The 21,658-nt window shown below is 42.4% G+C and overlaps 1 protein-coding gene across 3 annotated transcripts; it reads right to left on the bottom strand.

Moving 5' to 3' along the window:
• Nucleotides 1-21,652, bottom strand: LRIF1 (ligand dependent nuclear receptor interacting factor 1). 3 transcript variants are annotated; one of them, XM_032801616.2, is made up of 4 exons: nt 21,573-21,652; nt 11,180-12,671; nt 6,449-6,727; nt 1-945 (listed from the first exon to the last, which is right to left on the bottom strand). In XM_032801616.2, the coding sequence occupies exons 1-4, from the start codon at nt 21,635-21,637 to the stop codon at nt 478-480; spliced, it is 2,304 nt and encodes a 767-aa protein (XP_032657507.1). In that variant the 5' UTR covers nt 21,638-21,652; the 3' UTR covers nt 1-477. The 3 variants fall into 3 exon arrangements, with proteins under 3 accessions (XP_032657507.1, XP_074921065.1, XP_032657508.1); XM_075064964.1 differs by lacking the exon at nt 21,573-21,652 and adding an exon at nt 21,291-21,564; XM_032801617.2 differs by lacking the exon at nt 21,573-21,652 and adding an exon at nt 21,207-21,278.
• Between the last annotated feature and the right edge of the window lie 6 nt (nt 21,653-21,658).

Raw genomic sequence — 21,658 nt, 5'->3', positions numbered from 1 at the left:
TACTGAAACAATTTAATGTTATAGTTTATTTCCTGTAATTCATAAGTGAGCATGCACTAAAAATACAAAAATCTACAGTTGAGGTTTGCAATTCACATTTCCAAAAAACAGGCCTTGAAATTCCAAAGCACAAAAATTTTCTAGCACTAGTACAGAAAGCGCTCACTCTAAAGCTAGAGAAAATACCGCACTGACAATTGAAATAGCATATTTTCTGCACACTAAATTTTTTGACTCATATAGGTTCCCCAAAAGCAGAATACTGGACAATCCAGTTCTTATGTTCCTTACTTCTGGGGTCTACTCTCCTCTATATACATGCATTTTAGCTCCCATTAATGTCCTGTGAATATCAGGTAATTAGATTATATGTTCATTTTAAACGTTCAGAGAAACTGAACCAAATCCATCTCTTGTTTGAGTCAACAATGTCCAGGGAATCGAAATGAATATGGTCCAGATTACTTGTTAGATTTTTCAGGTCTGCTGCATCTTTTTACGCATCTCTTCCAGTGCTGCCGCTCGTTCTCTTAATAGCCGTTTCAGTCGTTTTATTTTTTCATCCCTGATTGTTTCATCCAAGTCTGGCGGAGTCAAAGGGAAAGCATCGTCTCGAAAGGAACTTTCACTAGTCGAAACATCATCTTCGGAAGAAACTAAAGCTGAACAGCATGTGTCTTGAACTTGGTTATCTTGAACACATGGGTCTTGCTCAGAGTTCCTCCCTAGAGATGATCCAATAGAGCTTGTGGAATTTTTCTGCTGTGATAAGACTGGAGTGGATGAAATACGCTTGTTAAGTATTACAGAACGGGTGCTGTTGTTTTCCACGCTTGGATTTATGGCTGATTTGACTGTCATTTTCCTTCTCTTTCCATTTTCTGGCATTGGTGAGAGTTTAGCTTTTCTTTTTTTAGTCAAATCCTGTTCCAGGTCCACAATTATCTGTATATCAACAAAAAAATATATGTACACTAAATTGCATAGCATTTCAATGTTTTATCATCAACGTAAATTAAGCACATACGAGAACAACTATTTGTTGTAGTTATCTGAGATTACCGTGCTGAAATAATTTATTAAATGATTTGATGCAATATGCTCCAAAGTTAAGGTTACCCTTAAGTAAATAAATATTAAAAAGTATGTAAACCTGCAGAATCCTAATTCTGTCCCCACACCAACAGAACAAGAGGAAACCAAGAACTGATCCTATCTTCCAACAATGCACACCAACAACTGTGAAAATTGACAAGCGATCTAACTGAACTACATCACTGTTGTTGATTGACTGATTGTTACTTGCAGCAGTTGAAAGGAACAAGGTTATCTTTGCATCTTTGTCATAAATTACTACTGTAAGAACACACACAGGGCTTGTTTACATTTAAAATGCTAAAGTGGCACCGCTGCTGTAGCACTTCAGCATAGGTGCTACCTGCACTGACGGGAGGGATTCGCCCTTTGGTGTAGGAATCCACCTCCCTGAGAGGTTGTAGCGAGGTTGGCAGAACAATTCTTTTGTGGATCTAGCGCTGTCTACATGGAGACCTAGGTTGGCTTAACTATGCTGCTCAGGGGTGTGAATTCACACCCCTGATCAATGCAGCTAAAGCAACCTCATTTTCTAGTGTAGACCAGGCATAAGTCAGCAGTTTTTACATGTCCTCAATTGAAGCGACCACAAACAGGACAAACTATGCAGGGTTTAAAATAGTCGGGTGTTGTCTTACTGCAACACTTAGCGCACCTATGTCGCTACTGCATTTGAAACAATTTTTAGAACTACATTAAATTAGTTTAAACTATATAAAATATTGAAAGACAACGATACAGTGTGCAGCTTTCCTCTCCACTTCTGTTCTAATGTTATTTAAAATTAACTGTTACCCCTGTGTGTCATTTACTGCTCATCATCCAATATTCATACCTGAATGGGGAAGGGGTCCTGTGAAATTAACGGTTTACAATCACATCATTGAAGACTGTATTATAAGGAAGACTCACAAGGGGACCGAGTCCAGGTTTCATGGGTAAACTCAGCTTTGGTGTCTCCTAGATTTCAAGTGCTTCACTGTGATACCTTAAAACATTTTTAATGGAATTTCCTATATTTTTTTGAAAAAAGAAAACCCTCTCCAAGCTTCTACTTCCACTGGAGTCAATGGCAAAACTTCCATGGTCCACGATTAAGGACCTCAATGCACATCTTAAGTTATCTATGGAGCTTCATCAAATGAGTGTGAATAGGTCCACTTATGGACATTTTAACAATTGGGATAAAGCTTTCAGCATCAATGAAAGAAGCAACCAGAATAGTCCTCCCAAATCCAGGGAGAATATATTATTGAATCATCCTGTTGACTTATTTTCCTCTTAAACCATGATGTAAACTTACCGACCAAGGTTTCAGCAACAAGATCAGGGGTGGGCAAACTTTTTGGCCTGAGGGCCACATCAGGGTTCCGAAACTATATGGAGGGCCGGATGTAGTGTATTAAATTGGTCTCCGTAGGAATGTGCTACTTATAGTGTATTATTTATGGCTGCCAGTCCTGGTGCTCCGTAAGTAGCACATTCCTATGGGGAGCATTTAATACACTACACCCACTGGCTCTCGCAGCCCAGCTGCCAAGAGCGCCGACGGCATGGAGAGCTGAGGCTGTGGGGGAGGGGAGGAGTGCAAGTCTGCCCAGCCGGGAGCTCAAGGGCTGGGCAGGATGGTCCCACGGGCCAGAAGTGGCCCGCAGACTGTAGTTTGTCTACCTCTGAACTAGATTAAATATATTATGACATTATATACATTACACACATACACACGACAGGCTTGCTCCAAGACAAGATATCTAACAACGTTGGATGTGTGTTGGGAGCTACCCACTCTGTCTAATCAAAGGAAAATTCTTGGCTATCACAGTGATGCTAGGCTTGCTCTGAGACTTTTAAAGATGTTTATATAAAAAAATTAGAGAGGTTGCTTGGACCTCTCTCTTCCTCCTCTTCTCCTTTATGGCCAACGAGGAGGCTTCCCCCATTGCACTCTTGTGTTCCCCACTCCCAAATAAAAAGAAGGGGAGGATCGACCCTAGGAAAGCTGCCCTCCTATCCTGCCTAGGTTCCTTAATTATCTTGGACAGTCCTGGGCCTAGACTCCCTGGGCAATGGAGAAGAATGCCCCCTGTGGCTGCTGCTCTAATGGCTGTGTTCAAACCTGAGTGGTGGTGAGTGAGTCTCTCTCTCTCTTTCACACACACACTTATATATGTAAACTGTGCAGGCTTGCAAAATCAGTAGATTGAAGCATGAATTAGTAATTTAATAATTACATTAAAAAATCTAGATGATTACTGAAAATTAGGGAGAGCTGGCATCTGATAGTATTAGCATTATATCATGAGAAAGCTTTTGATTGGGTAGAGTGGAACTATTTGGTGTCAGACTGAACAATGTGGAGTTGGATACTGCCTTCTTAGATGGATAAAAGGACTCTTACTTCTATGACTCTTAATGTATTGTAGAATTATCAGTCAAAATCACTGTACCACTGCAATTATTTCTCAGAAGAAATAAGAATGCCAGAACAACAGGGAAAAGCCAACAAAGCACTAGTTTTCAAAAGGCAAAGTAGTAGCAGCTACTACTCCATAGATCTAATTCCTATTCTTAATAAAATAATGGAATGAATAGTGAAGGGGAAATTAATATTAATGAAAGGTGACAGAAGCAAGAGCAACAAGCAGAACTAATTTATAAAGAACAGATCTTTCCAGACAAACCTCATTGCTTTTTGTTCTTGTTTTTTAACTAGATGTACAAAATAAGTGAATGAAGGGACAAAGTAGATACATCACATCTAGATTTCAGTCAAGCAGTTTCTGAAGAATTTAATCTTTCATTTAAAATTAAGTTTCTAGTTCTTGTGGTTGTGAAGATATTGTCCTATACGTGAGGAACACACCCTGATCTTCCCTAATCTGCAGATTGTGTGATGCTTTAGCAAAAAGGGCTAACATGATAATTGGGTGTACAGACAGAGGAACATCAAGAAGGAGGAAGGAGATGTGTAAGGCAACTACTGGAATAGCGTGTCTAGTTCATGGGCTCACACTTTAAAAAAAGGAAGTTGAAAACTGGAGAGGATTCACAGAAGAGCAGCAGAATAATAGGAGATGTGGAAAATATGCCTTACAATGACAGACTAAAGTAAACTCAGTATATTTTTCTTATTGATGGAAAGGTTAAGAAGCAACTTGATCATGGTCTATAGTTACCCACACGGGGAGAAAATATTTGATGTTAGAGGGCTCTTTAGTCTAGCAAAGGCTTAAAATGATCCAGTTGATGGAAGCTGAAGTCAACAAAGTTCAGACTGGAAACAAGACGAAAATTTTGAACAGTGAGTGTAACTGAACACTGAAACAGATTACCAAGGAATACGGTAAATTCTCCATCACTTGAAATATTTGCAGCAAGACCAGAGATAAAACAGTCAAAAGTGCCTAAGGGACTTAGAAGCCTAAGTCCTGTTTATTTCAAGTGAAACTTAGGCTCCTAAGGAACAGATGTACAAAGAAAATGAAGCACCTAGAGATACAGAAGGTGTCTAATGGGATTTGTAAAAGAGCCCATGGTTAAGTGCCTGACTCCTATCAAAATTAAGCTTTGTCAGCTTACTGGCTGAGCTGTCAGAGGACACGTGAGGCCGTGAGTAACCTCGGTTCTACTCTGCCCAGTGGTAAAGCCTCTCAAGAGTCTGTGGCTCTTTAAGCTCCTTTGTTTCAGAGCTGTAACACCTCTCACATGGCTTCAGACATGGTTTTTGTTTGAATGAGCCATCAACACATGCCTGCTTTCCTTATAGCCTTGGCAATAAACAACAATCATCCTGGTAAAGGCACACGTATTTGGATGTCAGACCAAAGAGCAAGGATTTGAACTAGAGTGAAGTGAGCTGCCCTGAGAACAAACTCCTGATGCATGTGGGCAATGGACACACTGGGCATCTTTGAGCTAAGGCAAAGAAAACCTCTTAGTCCCTCGCTGCCAGGATAGAGTGAAGAGAGATACTCCATCTTGAACTTCTGGAAATGGCCGAATGTTCACAAAATATATCCAAGAGGGGTCTGACTGCTCTGGATTTTGGGGAGGAAGAGAGACCATAATTTAAACTGAGTTGAGTCTTAGCAACTGGCCTTATGGGAACAGAAAAGAGGCTCCAACACTGATTAGATGATGCGACCTGTTGAAGATATGATTTCTTTGATGAGGGACCATGAATGTGAGAAAACAGTTGTCAAAGGAAAAAGGGTGGGAAGGAGAAGGGCTGGAATTCTGAGATATTTCCGTCTCCACAAGACAAGAAACACTTATCTAACAGGATTGTGGGCTAACCCTCAAGAGAGAGAATTTTCTCACTTTTCCCAGCACCACTGACTCCCTACCTACTAAAGAGAGGAGTCTCTTGATTCCAGCTGGATATTCCCTATCCCTGAAAGAACTAGACTTCACTACTGGTCTGCAAGACAAGATATGCTGGTATCTGGGTTTATTGTACTTAATGTGAGACTTCTGGATGTAAATATGTTCTATTCTTTAAAAACAAGGACAATGAATGCATATGTCAAGAATCTGAATTAATGATTTCTTCTGTAAGACCTCACTCAGGGTCAAGTCCATGAGGTCGAAGAACTTAAAAAAAATAACTTTAGGTTCTTTGAAGGTCAGAGCCAGGATACTCAGTCTTGAGGAGAAGACTCTTCCTCAGAGGGATTACACAATCTGACAGCTGTTTGGCACGGCCTGTTGTAGGCCACTGTTGAAGGTCATCCTCTTCCATGCCACTAGCTGCTGATTGCTAGGACAAAAACATATGTGGACCAATTTGAGGAGACAAGCAAATGTCTTGTCTGATTTAAGACTTCTGTTAGGTACTGAATGGCTGCTCTGGATCACAGGAGACACAGACCTCAGTAAGCACTTGGGTGGATGCTATGATGGTGGCTATTTGAGGGAGAGTTTTACAAGTAAATAATTTCGTCCCACCTCCAGATTTTCACAGACTAAGTTAAAAAATGCCATAAAACTTGTCAAGATAACAGCTCTGCCTGAAGTTCTAGCTGCTTCTTTGACGAGGTTAGTAACAAAAGAGGAACCACCAATGTAAGCTGTGAGAGGTGGTTTGAAGGAATCTGGGAGAAAAGAAGTGTTTTTAGTGAACTGAGTGCCATCTGCATGACAGATGAGTGGCAACCAACACTGCCTGTACTTGTGGCAGCTACAGTCTGAAACTAGTGCTGAATCGCTAAATATGTTATTTCCTCTCCCCTTTCCTTCACATTAATTTCACTTGTGTTAAATTGTAATTTAATTAGCAGTGAAATTCTACTTCTAAAAGTGTAAGCGTAGGCTATTGGAGGGAACACATCAAAATACATAAACATTGAGATACCTTTTCCTCTTCACCATGGTCCTGCTGCTTAGCTGTTATCGCCATTTCTTGTGGTGACGCACTCCAAGAATCATTATTCTTTTTAAAGTTATTCCTGGAGCACACACTTGCTTCTGATCCTGCAGGAGGAGTTTGAAAGGGAATTCTATTAAGGTATACTCTCTCCTCTTTAAAGAGACCGAATTTCTTTCTTAATTCCAGGTATTGTTTCCCATGGGGTTCTCTTTTGTGTTTGATTTCAGTGGCCTTTTCTGATGAGCGCACCTTTTCATTTTGAATCTGAAATAAGAAAAATACAGTATATAAACAGTGTTGCAACCACTCATCAACAACTTGTGATCTTTAAAACATTGATATTCTGGTAAAAAAGTGTTCATTAAACTTTAGATATTGGCTTACTTGGAGAAATTACAATATTATAAGATGATCATTTGCCTTTTCATTGCCATATTTATTTATTTTAAAACAGCACATAAATTAAAGTTATCAAGTCCTGCTAGTATATTAACAAAGTGCTAGGAGAGGCAAGGTAGCCACTTACCCTAAGGTCCCAGAATTACCACGGAACAGATGACTAAATAGGAAATATTCATCACAATGACACTCTCTTGGATCACAGTGTGTTTGCAGGTGCCTACATTTCAAAGATGACTGATAATTCTAGAAGTTTGGTATTAACAGTCCTCTGCGCATAATTTTGTTGTAACCTGATGCCACTCTTAACCATCACACAACAAACACCTGTTTGAGCATGCACATGTGGGAGGAGAGAGAGAGAAAGCAAAACATCTGACACTATCTGGTCTCCACAAAGGCCTCAGGAACTGAAAAAGCTCTGACATAAGGGTATCACAAAGCAGACAACAGAAATAAATTCAGTCCCATTTTGGGTGCAGAGGTACATAATGAACTAAAAAACCCAAACCCAAACCCATAATTTGTAGCAGTGATTTAAAATATGTACAAAATGATAAGAAGTATGCCTGGCTCATGCAAATGGTTGGGCTGGCAGAGGGGAAGCACGTGCCAAAATGGGACTAGAGACAAAGAAATGAAATAATATTTTAAAATAATAAATTTCTCATCTAGAGATCCTCAGCCTTTCTTAGTCTGCAACCACAAAATGGCCAAATACTCTGACTTGCCACTCACTGTATCCTACAATGCTTTGTGGGTACAGAAGATTGTGGGATTTGGGTCATGGTATTTTTTTGTGGATTAAGGCTAAAAAAAAGTGTCTAATGTAGGCTGGGAAGGGTTGTTGCCAGTAAAATTGCTACTCTGTCTCCCTCAAAGTTTCTCTCTGCCTCACCTCACCCCACCGCCCAAAGGGAGTGGAACTCTCCCCCTCAGAGCACTACATTTACATATCTGGATTGGGAAGGGGCTGATGAATCCCTCCCCAGCTTAGCATAACATGTGGGGACCAAGCACCTCCTCTTTCCCCACAATGCATCTGGCAAGAAGGAAACAACTCTTGCCTCTAGTTCTTCCTGCTGGCTGATCCTGGAACTGCTCCATGCTGCTAAGCAGAGTTCTTATCTCCACTCTATAATCAAGAGCCCTGCGATGGAGGGAAATGCTGAGGCTACAACACTCTAGGCCTGGGAATAGCCTCATGTTCCCTCCTTTGCTTCTCCTGAAACCCTTGTGATTGAGAGTCACAATCCACAAGCTAGAAAACCCTGCAATAAATAGTTAAGAACAAAACCCAGGGCTGTACTACCCAGTGGCCTGTCCCAAAGGGAACAGGTATTATTGGCATCATATTGCATTATTCTCTCCTCGTCCTCTGATGCTGTTCTTTTGAATGAGGCACTTAGTGGGACTGTGATGACATAAATAACTTAGCCAAGTATCATACAGCAAATACGACTTTAATTTAGTACGGTAGCATGTCCCAGGATGACATGGTAATTGCTACTCGGCATCGTCCTGTTATCTTCTCTTCTGTTCTTGCTTCAAAACCCCTTCCTTCTATCCCCATACCTGATCCATTCTCCTGTCAACAGCTTGTTGCTATGTAGGAAGACTCTGACTTCCTCTACCAAAGCATATAGAGATAAGTATAATTTCACCACAGGCTAGAGAATCAAAGGTTCCCCTACATTTTCACTTTCTATCCTAACAGATTGATTCCAGGAAAAACACTGCCAACTCTCACCATATGCACCTGAAGAACATGCTCCATCTGGAGAAGCTTAAAAAGGTGAAGTTTGCTACTGCAAGCAGGAGTGGGACGGGAGGGAGGTTTGCCCAGGAGCAGACGCTGCATCCTGGGTGCAATGAAAACATGTACAAACCTCTCACCCCAGCAACCCACATGAAGAGGGGATCACCTCAGCGAGGGATGGGGCCATGCTCAGATGAGACATCATCTGAATAACCACCTGTGAGGCAAAAAACTGGGCTGGGGCCCTTGACCTCAGACACAAGTCCCACTCATAGTTTAAACCCACTCCTCACCAGGAAGGAACCGCAGGGAAGAGCTTGATAACCTGCTGCTCCCGGGGACAACAGGGGAATATGAAAAAAGAACGCCCTTGGATGGAATGAGATTACACAGAGGACTGGGGAGCAGAAGAAGGGGCCTGTAGGAGGACTCCCCCCAGTTGATGATCGCAGGATGGGTTCAAGGGAAGGCAGTTGTGACAGTCTGTACCACTATGTTCACCCTTTTTACAAGACTATGATACATTTTGTACAAAGCATACTGTGTAAGGTATCGTTTGAAAACTCATGATTTGCTGATCATTATAGTCCTGGTACAGTATACGTGGCAACGCTGTATGTAAAGATGCAAGATTCCACTGTATGATTTTGCCCAGGCCTTGTTCCAGCATGTTCTGGAAGGCAGTCACAAACAAGTTCCTGGCCACACAGACTTTCTGTCTCCTGAACATCAGTGGGAGATGATTCTTGAGCAAGAGAAAGGGCTACAAGAGGGCAGCGCCCCAAATCGTCTCTCTCTTGCTCGCTGCCCACGGCATCATCAACCCCTGAAGAACAAAGGAAGCCACACTGGACTGCGGGAAAGAGGGAAGTGGAGATCCTGACTTAAAGAGGTTCAGCCAGTCCCTACATCCCTACAGGAAGCCTGCCCCACAGCTAATCCATCTAAGTGTAAGTTGGCTGTGACAGAAGTAAATTATTTTAGGGTATCAGATAAGAGGAGGCATTGTGAAACCTGTATTAGACAAAGTCAATGAATAAACTCACGCCCCACACTACAGACGAGGTGCTTTCTGGGCCTGATCGGATACTATCATCGGTTCATCCTCAACTCTGCATCAATCACAGCTCCCCTGACCCATCTGCTAAAAGGCAGAGACGCTAATGCCTGGTGAGTTGAAACCCTGAATACTCTGAAGATGCAACCAAGCCAGGCACTGGTCCCTGCCAACCCACACTTCATCTGGGAGTTTGTTTTCTGTACAGATGCTTCTGATGTTTGCTGAGAACAGCATTCTCCCAGGACTCTCCCAGAAGCATACCCAATCTTATATTTAGGCAGGAAGTTGCTCCCCAGGGAGAGACGAAAAGGGGAGCTTAAAAAAGTGACGCTCACTACTGCGAGTGGGGGGGAGGAGGGAGGAGGAGGGAGTTTGCCCAGGAGAAAAGGCTGCTGGGGACTAGCAGTGAGCTTCAGTAGCAAGAGGAGCCCAGGCCAGGGTAGTGGCTGCCCTTTCCTTTACCCTACACCCCTCTTCTTTGGGGGAAGACTGACACTGCAAGCCTGATATGGGCAAGAGGCCTTTGAAGGCTGCTTTCAGCCAATAACTGGTGGCAAGACCTGGGGAAAGTCAGCATGGACTAGAGATATTTGGACTCAAAAGAGATCCTGCGAGTGAACTGAACTCCTGCCAGAAGTGGTGATAGAAACTACCGCAGAGATCAGCCAACTACACTCTATGAAAAAGGATATCAGACTATTTTTTGGTTTCATTTTTTGTGTGCATGCTTTTTTATATTAAAGTCCTCACTTCTACTTATGTACTGTGACTTTTTAACCTAACTTTTTACTAAGCTCTTAGGGGAAGAAACTATCAGAGAAAGTCAATCACTGGTCTCTCTACTTGTGTCTTCCTCCTCTCCAGTTGGATATCGTCAGAGGTAAGTCTATGGTTGCCTGGCATCCACTTTTGCACCTGGTAGCCCAGTCCCCTTGGACTTCCAAGGCTTCAGCTGGTTTGCACAAATACCTTTATCTCACACTGCAGTGACTCTGCTGGTTCAGTCTCTGTCTCTTGCAAAGTGAGCACAAAGCAGTTTCAAATAAGCATTCTCCTCTTTGCCAAATGCCCAGAAGAGGCTGGGACTTGGCTGATAGGAAAACAGACTGACGGGACAGGACTCACTCTTCCTTCCGGAAGGAGCGCTCCTCCTTGGTTCCATTGGAAAGGGAGCACAGCTTGGAATGAAGGCTATGGTTCAGTAGGAGTTTTTAGTTAGTTTGTTCCAGATTAAAAATGGCAATCATTGGCTAACACAGAAGTAAGCTTCCCTTTCTTTCCTCTTCTCACGTTTGTTCATTAGCATACTACAATCTTACTGATTAAAACCTTATTGCTTTTCTTTTTGGTTAATTAAGAAATATTTGGGGGGGTGGGGCAGCATGCTTGTTTAGAGAAAAATGTGATTTGAATGACACTGGCTTCAGTCACACAGAATCAGGATCTAGACGTAATTTGGTAAAGATAAACATGGGCACATTTTGCTGTAGACAGTTACCTTTTGTTCTTCTTCACTGAAAGTATAATGTTGTTTTGACTGAGGAGTAACAGCAGTTGCTGCTTTGGGAGAATGACTCTTCTCTTTGCTGTTACAATGCATGTTTTCATCCATCACCATTTTTTTAACTGGGTTCACTTCATTTGAAATCTCCCCTGTTGTGGACAAAGGCCTGCATTGGTTTGTAGTAATAATATGCTGATTCACATGTGGTGTTGCAAGCAGAGCAGGTTCAGGTTTTAAGTTCTTTCTTAAATCAGGCTGTGGAACAGGCTCTGTATTTATACTTGGCTTTGGATCCTTTTGGGTAAGTGTCATACCTTTATTTTTCGATAACACTAGATTTACCACCTTATTGGTTATCAGCTGAGAGGTGTCCTCTTTAAAAGGAGCGTCAGTACCCAGAGAGGCTTGTTGGTCAATTTGGGCTGACAGAACATCAGACCCTCTTTTTGTCAGCAAATACACTTTCCCATTGTACATCACCAGAGCATTATCTTTAATGGGAGTGATTGTCTGGCTTCCACTAGGGCTGTTAGAACAGACTGGTAAAATATTTGCAGAATTTTTTTCTACATTCTTCATATCTGCCAAGGTTTTCAAGATCTTTGAAGCCGTGTTATTTGATGACTTCACAGGAACAAGGTATGGTATTGATGCCTGGGAATTTTCTTGCACGACCCATTTCATTGGAGTCTGCTGGCGCTGTTGGCCATCAGAAGTTCCCACCGGCGGAACAGAACTCTTTACTGTTGTTTGTGCAGTTGTCAGTATTAATGATTCTGATACTTCTGTGACAGGTTTTGGGCAAATGGTTTGCAAGCGCTTGGGAACGATTGTTTTCACTGTATTTACTGGTGACACATAAATAACAGTTGGTGTTTTTGTGGCTTCGGCTCCTCCAGAGGCATTTGTAGCAGCAGCTGCAAGTATTTTCTGCTGTACTGTAGGTGGTAAAGAAGAAGCTGGGACAGATTTCACTTCTGCATGAGCTGGTATCTGAAGGTGATGCCCAGAAGGCAGCACAGGAGATTTCACCGTCACTGGAAGACTTTTTGTGTTGACTAACACATATGCTGTATTACTCTGGTTAGATGAAGTTGATACAGCAACATTTTGCAAAGATAATCTATCAACTGAAACAGAATTACTCTGAACATTAGAAACTGGTTTTGTAGTCAAGCTCTCTTTTTCAGGGTTCACGCTAAGATTTTCCTGTTTATCCAATGTCCTTGTAAGAATGATCTTTCCAGGATTAGTGGATTTAAAAACAGGTATCTTGACAGATGAAGATGTGGTGCTACTGGCAATCTGTGTCTTAAAAGTAAAATGAACCGGACTTGATACATTCCCTTTAGCAGCATCAGGCACAACTGATGACTGAACTAGTGGCATAAATTTTCCAGAAGATTTAGAGATTGGGAGCAACTTCAGAAGGTTTTTTCCATCCGGCCCAGTCGTCTGAACTACTTGGTACATACAGCCTGCAATGCTTAAAAAACAAAAGAAGAGGAAGAAGAAAAGAGTAGTGTAAATGATCAGAACACAGATATTTTGATTAATTCGCACCAATTATTGTACACATACCATAGTCTAATCTTAGAAGCTGGCTAACTACAGAAAATAACAGATAGTCTTCAGTAATTTCAATGGTACAACGTATGCTTCTCTAGTGATATACATCACTGGGTCAGCTGTTACGGAACTCTGTCAGTTTGTACTCACGCCTAATTATTATATACTAGAGTGGCAGGGAATGACATTCTTCTCAGCTAAAAACCAAAAACCCCAACATATCTTCCTCCTCTGCCCACAAGGCCCCTCTTTCTGAGGTATAACTTTTCACTATTCCTGGGAGAAGACATCTCACCACCACTCTACTGCTCTTACATTTACCACTCCCTCTCCACACCCCCAGCCACCAAAAAACTGGGGAACCATGGGGGAAAGAGCATGACGCTGAATGTAAAAAGAGAAGATGAGACGTCTGCTCCTTTTTCTATGTTTTGTATCTCCAGGACTCTGGAGAGAGGAGAAGCAGGTTGTTAACATTCAGGCAGGGAGGAAAGGTAAATGCTGGCTCCCTGCCTGCACATGTATGTATAGGGGTCTACCAAATTTGCAGACATGAAAATTGTGTCACGGACCATGAAATCTGGTCTCTGGCCTCCCAGCTGTGAAGGCAGAGCAGAAAGCAGCGGCTGCTGGAGGGGCACCCAGCTCTGAGGGCAGCACCACTGCCAGCAGCAGCGCAGAAATAAGAGTGGCATGGTATGGTATTGCCATCCGTACTTCTCTGCTGCTGGCACCAGCACTGCCTTCAGAGCTGGGCACCCAGCCACCAGCCACTGCTCTCCAGCCACCCAACTCTTACTCCTGGGGGAATTCTGTGCCAAAAATTTAAAAATTCTGCACCAAAAAAGTTAAAAATTCTGCACACAATATTTGAAAATTCTGCATATTTTATTTGTCAAAATAACACAATATAATCATGCCAGTTAGAATTATTTTGGTCATTTATTTCAAAATATCTGTCAGCAAGTATGTCTGTAACAATACAGACCAAAAAAAAAACAACCAAAGATTCTGGTGGTGGTGTTTTTTTTGACAAATAGATTCCTTACTAGGCATATTAATACAGAACTTTGTGTAATTCATTTAAATTACAATACAGAATTGTATTTCCTGCACCTGTCAGAAGCAGTGCAAAGACTTGGTGAAGTCAGGAGTAACGGAGGAGCTGAGGGAGAGGAAAGGAGCCTAGGAGAGAACCTGGAAGGTGTTGGGTGTGGATAGGAGGTTTTTCTTTGGAGGGTGGGAAGGGGATTGTTAGGCTGCTGGGAAGCCTCCCCCATGCAGACCCTGGCTAACCCCAAGCCTCTCCCATTCAGTCAAGCACATCTGCCCCTGTCCCCGCATCCTGATGGGTCTCCGCACTCCCGCCAGATCCCGAGGCTCAATGCTGTCACCCCACAAGCTCCTGAGACCATGCTCCAGTCTGTCCCTTCCACTAGCCATTCTGAATCCACCTGTGACCCCCCAGCAGTTCTGTGTGCCCCACTCTGTCCTAACCTGATTCTGCAGGCAGGGTGCTGCGATAAACTATTCCTAGGGGAATTCTGCAGCACTGGGCATAGAATTTTGTATTTTCCAGCATAAAAACATTTTGTCTAAGAAGTGCTGTAGTTTTGCCTTTTGCCCCCAAGAGGCTGCTGTGGCACTAGAACAGCCAGCTGTGTTCAGCGGCCCCTAATGAGAAAAAGGCAGAACTGCAGCACTTCTTAGGCAAAATGTTTTTTATGTAGGGAAAAAACAAAATTATGCGAGACATGAATTCTGCATGGCCGCAGATGCTCAGAATTCCCCTAGGAGTAACCCCGGAAGGCAGCACAGAAATAAAGGTGGCTATACCACAACTCCTTATACAAGAGGCTTGCAACCCCATTTCGAGTTGGGATTCCCAGTATGAGAAACGCTGCAGACAAATCACACATTTTTTGTGGATTGGTCACGGCATAAATAGCAAATTTTGTGGATGTGTAACTCATCCACAAAATTTGCTATTTATGCCATGACCAATCCATGAAAAAATGTTATTTCTCCACAATTTAAATAAACCCCTACATATACATAGTCTGATCCATTTGGCCTGAGACATTCTGACTCCGGGTCTCAACGCCTCAGATAGCACAAAAAGGCTGGGGGAACTTATAAATCAGTTTATGTAAATGTCGAGAGGGCCTTAAGTTATTTAAAAGCTTGAACTCCTTGCATGTGAATGAGACTCGAGGAAACATAATGGCAGACTAATTGCCTGATGGAGATAGAATCAGAGCCATTTTAGACAGGTATTTGGAGTGAGGGTCCAGAAGCACCTTTACCTTATGGAACATGGTGCAGAGAGGATCAGTCCTCAGACCCGCATCTCAACTAACTCTCTGGGTTCATGTTATGGCTGTGATTAATTACACCTTCAGAGAGATGACACAGAAAATAACCCGATAGAGGTGCAAACAGAGGCCCCACTATCATTGTGAGAACAATATTCAAATCCAATGGTAGAAGGGATTCATAAACCAAAGAGAACACTTGGAGCAACTGTTTCTGTAACTTGGTTACTGAAGGCTAAATGTAGACTATCAGCACACTGGAGGGCTGAAAGCCAAGATGGCTGCCATGTGGAACCTGATTGATCTCAATAAGTTTTAACTGTTTCAGCCATAGTTGATAGTCCAAGTCCACAACATGAGGGATTCACTGAACTGGGAAGCAGGTTTTATGGTTCCGATATCAGTTCTGGAAGTTCTGAGAACCAAAACTGCGAAGAAATCCAGCCTGGGGTAATCAACAGCATCTTGGTTCTGTTCCATTTGACTCTGAGCTTCAACAGCATCATGTGTCATGCACAGAAGAACTACTGACCCAGTTAAGATGAAGGGCCTCCATCAGCAATGCTGAGTCCAGCTTGCTCTCAAGAATGTCTGGAAGTATGTAGTATTCTGTTTCTGGTGAGTGAGCAATCCAGCTGGGCCTTCCAGCCCTTGTGGAAAAGGATGAGTCTTTGAGGGATCATTCATACTTCCAATTGTAGTATCTGCTCAAGAGGTCTGCCAATATATTATCCTTTCCTAGCAAATACAGAGCCACTGAGGTGATTCAATAGCGGATGCTCCACTCCCAGAGTCAGATAGCTTCCTGCCACAGCTGCAGAGGTCAGGCTCCCCACTGGTGGTTGGTGCAATACATCATCACCATGGTATTGGCTGGCTGGTTTACCCTGTAGAGCTTTCCTCGCTCTGAAATCTAGAGAGTTAAGCTTTCAGCTCCAGCACTTTGATATGAAACCTCATTTCCAAGGATATTTTATGCTCACTTTGCTACGGTCTAAATGTTGCACTCCAGTACAGCAGGCAGAAATAGCTCCATTTAAATAAATAAATAAATATTTAACATTTCCCCCATGTTTTCATTTTCAATATTCCACATATTTTTGTACTCACAACCCATATTTGCAGCGTGGAAGTTGTGAGTGGAAAATGAAGGTTTTATTAGCCAAGTAGGACACAGATGGGAGTTTTGGCACCAGAAGAGATGGGTAAGCACTTCATCTAAGTGTTTTTGCTTAAACAACCCCAGTGAAACAATTCATGTGGACACTTAAATAGCTATCATCATGTTTCAGAATAAAACATCCTATTGAGATGAATGGGGTCACTTTACACCTCCCAAAGCTATTGTTCATGCAGACTCAGGAAGACAGCACCTGACTCCTGGGTCACACGCAGGTTTGTAACACATGGTTCATATTGTGAAGGTTTCTTTCATGACTATGTGGTCTAGAAATTTTCCTTTTTTAGACGTAAAAGCTTAGATTCTGCAGCCAGGAGCAGAATTTGAAGAAAATTCCCTAGCCATGTAACTGCTAAATACTTGGGGCTCTGCACATCTCCCGTGCAGTCCACAGGCACCCCAACTTGCTCTCAAAGTGACTATTAATGAAAACAGGAAAGGAGTAAGAATGAACTCCATGATAGGCATGCTCCCAGCAAGGAGTTATGGCTTTGGTTTTTTGTTTTTAATCATTCAAATGATCATAAACAAAGGAAGAAACAGATGACAGAAGCATTAACGATGGCAAGTATGCTCTGGACTCTGCATATTTGCTGGTCAGAAAGAACTGAATAGGTGCTTGCACCATACCCCTAATTATACCCGTGGAACCCTGTGTAAGAGGAAGGCAAAAGGCAAGCTTCACCAACAGATACTGTTTTCTAGACAATACCAAGCTTGTACTGTAGAGATACACTTGTCTTATAGACAATTTGCTATGGAGGACTAATGAGATGTAGCATTACAAGACACTGAAAGCTGAACAATGGGAAAGGAAAGGAATTTTCAGTCAGACAGTTTAAAAGTTCTGTTTTGTTTACATCTGTTGAACTCAAACACATATTAAACAGTTAGGAGAAAAAGCAGCCTTTGTTAAGATGTGACACTTTTTTTGCTTCAGTTAAGGGTTGAAAAAGCTCACCATATACACTGGAGATCACTGGTGAGTCTTCTATCAAAACTAGGAAAGACCTGGACTGACATTTCAAATGTTTTTTAAAAATTCAAATTATTTATTGATTTATTTTTAAAAGTCTCAACCTTTTTTTATACATCATAAAGTGGAGGGGAGAGGGAGCAGAGAGAGTTAAAAGCCATTTTTCTCCATGTTGCAGATCTCTTTTCCTTTAGAGAATATGATTATGAATTATTTTGTATATTTAAATGGAATGATGAGTCAGCAGTCAGTCCATTCCCATGTGAGTAATTGGGATCTATTTTTTTAAATGAAGCTTAACTCTTTCAGTTAAGAATTATCCTCCTATAATTCAAGCAGAGCTTAGCAGCTCTGGCATTGCTAAAGGAACCGGGAAAAGGACCTACCTCCAGCTACTAATTTTAGTTTTATGCTTCTTGGTGACATTGTTGATAAAGAAATCCTTAAAATGAGTTCAACAGTTTCAGATTTTTGAGTTTTGCTACATTTCACTCCACCACATACACCTGTTTTTCCTTTAATAAAATGAAATTTTTATAGAAACTTTCTTTAGTTCTTCAATAAGCCATCCCAATCTCTTACTGCCATTTTACTGTAATTATAGGGTGTCTATTTTCCCCCTGGGGTCATGACTCTTGACAATGCACTACATCTTGAATATAAGCCAAATCCTTGAATAGATCATGAATGTGATGAACTTCCAGGAAGAGACGCAATGATAAGATGGTTGAAATCGTCTCTAGAATGATCCGTCCAACTTCTTCAGTATGAAATTTTGGAAAAGAGCCCAGGTATAAGTATCCTACCTTTTTTCACCATGTCACGGGTAAAGGAAACTGACACAGGGATGCTACCTTTACTGAACTTAAGAGCCAGACTTTTTTTTGTCCAGGTGTGACAATACGCATGACAATTTTTCTAAACTTCCTGTTCAGAAATGGGAGTGCTGGTAAGGCAGCAAAAAATGTTTGAACAGGGTCAAAAGTGACCTGCAAATGCAGAAAAAAATCTGAGTTTGGGCCATTTTTTAATGCTTTTTGTCATTGTTTTTGATATATAAAGGCAGTCTGAGAATCTCCATATCAAAATAAATAAATATATTTATATTTTTTAAAAATCCTGACTCTTTCTTACCTTAGAACAATCAGGAATGTCAAATCTGGTGCATCCCAGAGGTCGCCTATTGTGAACTTTCTCAGCCATTAACTGAAGGGGAAGGGTGTTGAATCCTTAAGAACCTGTTCTCCCAAATGTTTACCCAAGCAGGCATGTTAATAGGTGTTCTTTCAATAGTTATTTCCCTCTCCTAGCCCCGTTTGAACAAAAGTAACATTCCCCTCAATCAGGGTTAACTAGCATGGCATCGCCACTACAGTCTTACCAGCTCTTTATGCTATTACAAAAGGCAAGTCCTGAATTTCTAATGTGAAAGACAAAGAAAAAAATATTACATGCATCTGTCTCTGAAGAGAAAAAAATTCAAAACAAGCAAAAGCCAATACAGTTTCAGGCCTGTATGATACCTTAAAGAAGCAAGGGGACACATTCAGTTTCCCTCCTTATCTTTTAGCTATCTATTAGCATTCCTTTAACCCCAGTTACCAAATTGTTCATTTTGCGAACCTCAGTGTGAATAAATCCACTAGTGGACAGCTGACTTTCTACAAATTTGTGATGACACCATGATTCAGGCCCCATTTTCTTAACATGTTAACTCTGAAACCTAAAGATGACAATCTAATGCATATTGTAAATTGGAAGTGTGTGGACAGAATAAAATAAACTGAATATAAAAAACAAGCTCCACAAGGACATTAACTGCATATTTTTGACAGTCAAACCTATAGCTAGAAAAGAAAATCAGAAACTGCAGGGGAGACTACAGGAGCTAGTGATCTTGCTCCAGGATTTAGGTCCGGCTTGTTCTTGAGAACCTCCAGCTTGCTCTAGAGTACATAGAGCTTTGGCTTTAACCAGATGGTTCTGGCAGAAGCATAACAAATCCTTTTCTTCTTCAGGATTGTGAGGTTGAGAATGTCTTCTAACTTTGGGTACACAAGGCTTATAGAATTGGTGACTTTTCAAGGAGCTGCTGACTGCCAGAATAAGAATGATTATGTTAACTTCTGAAACAAAGCTGTGCCAATCACAGGAATTTCCAGTGATCTTCTTAATCAAACATTAAATGTTAGAGATAAACAGAAATAAAAAGCCTATGCATCCATTGTTGCAACTGCATGTCCATTTTAAATCTTGATACTATGCAACAATCTAATTTCTAAATCTCAGAGGGTGTGAAGAACTTCAGATTTCACAGTCATGATTAAGAACAAGTAGAGTCCAGATATCATTCAGACTGTAGGGCATCTTCTACAGACTCAAGATTCAAAAAGTAAGCTCTGTTTTCACAGCTGGTTGCCTTTCTGGATATTTGCAAGTCTGGAACCAGACAAAGAAAGTTCTTTGCGAATAGCTACAACTCTAAAGTGTATTCCAGCTTACCACTTTCCAACTCATCTGTTTGATAGATTTCGCCTATTCCTAAGAGTTCCATGGGAAACAACCTGTCCTGATTCACAGTCAGAACCTGATTTTGAGCAAGAGAGCTCCTTCTCACTGTTTTCAGTGAAACAGTTGATGCAAGAACAGGCTCTAATGTGTTTTTTCCATTTTTTAAAATGTATTTTAGATATCATAGTTTCCTCAGTTGCCTCTTGGGAGACAGAAAGAAAGACAACAGTGTTGAAGGCTAGAACTGCAATTAGCGGGAAGTAGGTAAACTATCCTTACTGGACAGATCAGTGCATCTCAGATCTTTCTGTAACCTGTAGGGTAGGAATTCTGTGACTCAGAAGCTGCATGTCACTCAGTCACAACAGCATTGCAGCTCTCCTTTCATAGAGCTGACTCCTTAGGCACTCCTCTAACAAGGAGCTACCTATAAGACAAACTAAGCACAATGGTCCTGGCTTAGTTGTTGACAGTGGTGAGCTATTTCTCATGACTGTTTAGATTACAATTATTACATTGCACTGATTAGATTCAGCTTGCTCCCTTAAAAAGGTTCTTAACCTGTGCCTGCAAAGACACTGACAAAAAAAGGCTCAAGTGGGAACGAGTAACTGCCCTTCTCTATATTAGTATCTAGTATGGAGCACAAGACCACTCAATCTCAGAGGTGTGAAAAGGGGAAGTTTTGCTCTGATTCATGCTCCTGTAGGAAACCATCTTTGGCCAACTGAGAGAGATTTATTGCACTTGTAAAGTCACTACCCATTCCATTCCCTGGGAACAGCTCTGCAGCCAGTCCTGTCTGCATAAGAAGTGAGGCTCCTATACCTTTTATTGAGAGAAACCTGAAAGTGGCTCAGACCTATTCTGTGTAATGTTCATGGGGGATGGAGTGAAAGCAGTGCTTGCCCTTCTCCTCACTGATGGCTGCCCCCTTAAGACTTTGGGGGAAGTCTTTATTTAGTTATACTATTGGCTTAGATCCCACTCAGTCTTCCAGGAAAATCGTTGCCCATATACAGAGAAGGTCTTCTGAGACTGATGCACCATGCCAATGATGTCTTTAAGGGACTGACCTAGAGCAGGGAACCATAAACTGACTCCCCAAATTAGGGAAGTTTTCCTTTGATAAAGCAACTCTGGCCACTAGGAAAAGCTGCCAAATCAAAAGCAAAATGCAATTTTACAAGAGAATAATATGCTATTTGTTTAACCATGGAGGCAAGACCAGGTCTGGTGCATATATGTGTAACACATGCGTGCACACACTCTCTGTTGTTCCTCGGTAGCTGAACAGACAGAAAACATACCATGTGCCAATCCAACATTAGGATAGAGCAGGGAAAGTAGGATACAGCCCCTGCCCCATCCTTCCCTACCCTAATCCGAATCCCATTCCTTTCAGGATCCCCTGCAAATGTCTCCCCGTCCTCGTAACCCTCCGTGAGCCTAACGGTGCTTGTTACTTACCCGGCTTCACACTGCACTTTGAGAGTGCTTGGGAACCCCCAAACTGGGTTCATCCCAGTGACAAGCAACAGCCCCCCCCAGTACCTCGGGGTCCTGGTCCCCCTCCGGTGCGGCCCTAGCTCAGTGACAGGCCAGAGCAGCTCGCTGGTAACAGACCCTGTAGGGGCTGCCGTCCCCGGGCCCAGGGCCCTCTCCGAGCGGGGGCCAGGCTCCGAGGCTCCTCCCCAGCCCTGGCCCGCCCCGGGGGCAGCGGTGGGACCGCTCTGCCGAGAGGCTCCACCCCGCAGCCCCTTCCCGGGGCACAGCCCCGCGCTGCCTGCGAGCGGCCCTACCGCTAACCTCTCGGGGACGGGGATCGATACTCACCACTGGGCGGCGCTGCCGGGCCCTTCCCCGGGGCTGTGCGGCGCCCCCAGCGGCGGGCCGGACATCGTGCGCGGAGCGGGCCCGGG

The sequence above is a fragment of the Chelonoidis abingdonii genome, chromosome 4 (genome assembly GCF_003597395.2).
Source record: "Chelonoidis abingdonii isolate Lonesome George chromosome 4, CheloAbing_2.0, whole genome shotgun sequence".
NCBI classification, from domain to species: Eukaryota; Metazoa; Chordata; order Testudines; family Testudinidae; genus Chelonoidis; species Chelonoidis abingdonii.
The sequence above is the reverse complement of the archived record's forward strand: the minus strand, read 5'-3'. Positions and strand labels throughout refer to the sequence as shown.